This window comes from Otolemur garnettii, unplaced genomic scaffold (assembly GCF_000181295.1).
Source record: "Otolemur garnettii isolate 467f Iridium unplaced genomic scaffold, OtoGar3 scaffold00179, whole genome shotgun sequence".
Lineage (NCBI taxonomy): Eukaryota > Metazoa > Chordata > Mammalia > Primates > Galagidae > Otolemur > Otolemur garnettii.
Genome location: NW_003852574.1, coordinates 2,308,394 through 2,311,280, shown reverse-complemented (window position 1 = coordinate 2,311,280; position 2,887 = coordinate 2,308,394). Strand labels below are relative to the sequence as shown.

Genomic DNA, 2,887 nt, shown 5'->3' with positions numbered 1-2,887 from the left:
GCCGAGCCCTGACTACTTTTTCTAAAGTAAAATTTAAATGAACTGACTGAACTTGGCACTCTGACACACAACTATGAGGATACTCTGAAAAGTTTAATCTGCAGTTTAAACCACAGAACGGATGTCAAAGATAAAGCTCTTCTGGATCTATTTATGGATTTCAACAAAATAGCTGTCGCAGAACTCCACTCTCAGAATAAGACTTTAAATTCAAGAAACCACTAATTTCTACAATTTTTCTGGAAAGTCATAAATTTCACTCTAAGCAATGAAATGTGAAATTTTACATACAGAAAGTTTATTAAATCCTACCAGTCTCAAATGTAAACATTCCACCACCATGAAGAACATAAATAGCAAGAATAATTATATAAAATACATTCAGAGGTAATTGCTACAACACTCACTTTATATCTCATAGGCACTCAGAAGAACTGGAACATGCATCCTCATCGCCCACGTGTGGACAAACATCCACAAAGAACCACAGCTAAGACTAAAGCTGGTTGCTAATTGAAGGCACCAACAGGAAGCTTCTGGAAATCTTATTTGTGATTTCTTAAAAAAAATTTTGAGCAGCACATGATGCAATGATGTAGAGATCTGACAAAGACCCTTCCTAACCCAAGGCCACTTGCATGTAAAGAAGCTCACCTGTGTTACGTTCCTTCAACTCCAAGTTCTTTACAGGCGTGCCATCAGGAGTCTGAAAGGCATTAAGAATCTGCAAGAATATGGTATTTCTATTAAGGATACAAATCATAGTCAAAAATCAAACATTGCATTTTCCCTACTGTTTTTTATTCTACATAATTTAAAGCTATGATTACTTGACTTTATTTATAAAGGGCAAAATTAACACTCTGGGCATTCCAAAAATGTTGGATGAGAACACAATGATGATTCTCATTCAAAAAACATTGGATTCAAAAAACAAAAATTCTCAAGTATATAAAAAGAGAGAAAACCATAACCTGTAAGAGCTCAAACTAGGCTGAACATGGTGGTTCACACCTGTAATCATAGCACTCTGGGAAGCCAAGGCAGGTGGATTGCCTGAGAATAGGAGTTTGAGACCAACCTGAGCCAGAATGAGACCCTGTCTCTAAAAATAGCCAGGTACCTATAGTCCCAGCTACTTGGGAGGCTGGGGAAAGAGGATCACTTGAGTCTAAGAGTTTGAGGTTGCTATGAGCTGTTATGCTACACTCTACCCTGGGCACAGAGTGAGACTGTCTCAAAAAAACAAAAAAGGAGCTCAAATTCTGACATTAGATCCTAAGCCTCCTAATCACTTGCTATGTAACCTCGTATGCAATTTTTCATCTGTTAAACATAAAATTATTGGGCAGTGCCTGTGGCTCAGTGAGTAGGGCACCGTATACCAAGGGTGGAGGGTTCGAACCTGGCCCTGACCAAACTGCAACAAAAAAATATCTGAGTGTTATGGCAGGTGCCTGTAGTCCCAGCCACATACACCAGAGCTGGTGGGTTCAAACCCAGGCAAGAGAATCACCTAAGCCCAAGAGCTGGAGGTTGCTGTGAGCTGTGAGGCCAAAGCACTCTACTGAGGGTGACAAAGTAAGACTCTATCTCAAAATAAATAAATAAATAAATAAAATAAAATAAAATTATGCACTGAACTCGTAACAGTAGGGATCATGGCACTACCTCAGCAAGAACTCCCTCAGCCTGGTTAGTTCATTTCCCCATCTTCAAATGGACTATTCTATCGTTATAGTCACAGTTGGGCTCAAATATCTTTTCCTATGAAGTCTCCCATGACTCTCCAATCCCAGTGACACACTAAACCTTTCCTTCAGTTTTCATCAGAGCATTTATCACTACCTGAGATTACCACCTACTTTTTGCTTGCTTTTTTTGTTTGTTTTTGAGATAAGAGTCTCATTATGTCACCCTAGGTAGCGTGCGGTGATGTCATAGCTCACAGCAACCTCCAGCTCTTGGACTTAGGCGATTCCTGGGCTTAAGTGATTCTCTTGCCTCAGCCTGCCAAGTAGCTGGGACTACAGGCGCCTGCCACAACGCCTGTCTATTTTCTTTTTTTAATTGTCATTGTTGTCTGACAAGCCCAGGCTGGGTTTGAACCCACCAGCTCTGGTGTATGTGGCTGGGACCCTAGCCTCTGAGCAATAGGCTCCAAACCTTTGCTTGCTTTTTTTTTTTGATCCACAGAGGCAGTGACTATATAATATTCACTGCTGTATCACACAGTACCTAGAACAGTGCCTGACACACAGCCCAATATTTGGATTGACTGAATTTATAGTACCTACTCATATGATACTCTGATAATTAAATGATCTAATGCTTGTAAGTATCACACAATGTCTGTCACAAAGTAAACACTGTTAGCTTTTATAGTATTCTGACCAATTCTTCATAAATTCAGCCCTAATTTAGTCAGCCAATCCTTTGACATTGGACAATTAAGCAGTTTCCAGTTTTTAGTACTATATTATAAACTGCAATCCGTAAACATGTACTCCAGAAATAATGTTCCCTAAAGGATGATTATCAGGTCTGAAAAGAGCAATCATTTTCCATAATTTTTTCTTAATAAACCTCACCTCAGTGAATACATGTTTAACTGGTGAAATCTGGGTATCATACATACCAAAGTCAATTTCCTGCTTTAGATATTGTAATGTAGTCATACAAAATATCAACAATGGGAGAGCCTGGGTGAAGCATACATAAGACTTCTTTGTATGTTTCCCTGCACTTTCGGTGATTTGGTAGTTATTTCTTCTTTTTTTTTGAGACAGAGTCTTACTATGTCAACCTCGGTAGAGAGCTGTGGCATCACAGCTCACAGCAACCTCAAACTCTTGGGCTTAAGAGATTCTCTTGCCTCAGCCTCCCA

At 39.5% G+C, this 2,887-nt stretch overlaps 1 protein-coding gene across 1 annotated transcript in view; it reads right to left on the bottom strand.

The window, feature by feature from the left end:
* The window catches only part of RBM6 (RNA binding motif protein 6), a 139,902-nt gene that overhangs the window by 107,567 nt on the left and 29,448 nt on the right, over nucleotides 1–2,887 (bottom strand). The window contains exon 5 of the mRNA XM_023519520.1: nucleotides 655–724. Within this exon, the coding sequence (XP_023375288.1) occupies nucleotides 655–724 (70 nt within the window). The remainder of the gene's footprint in view (nucleotides 1–654; nucleotides 725–2,887) is intronic.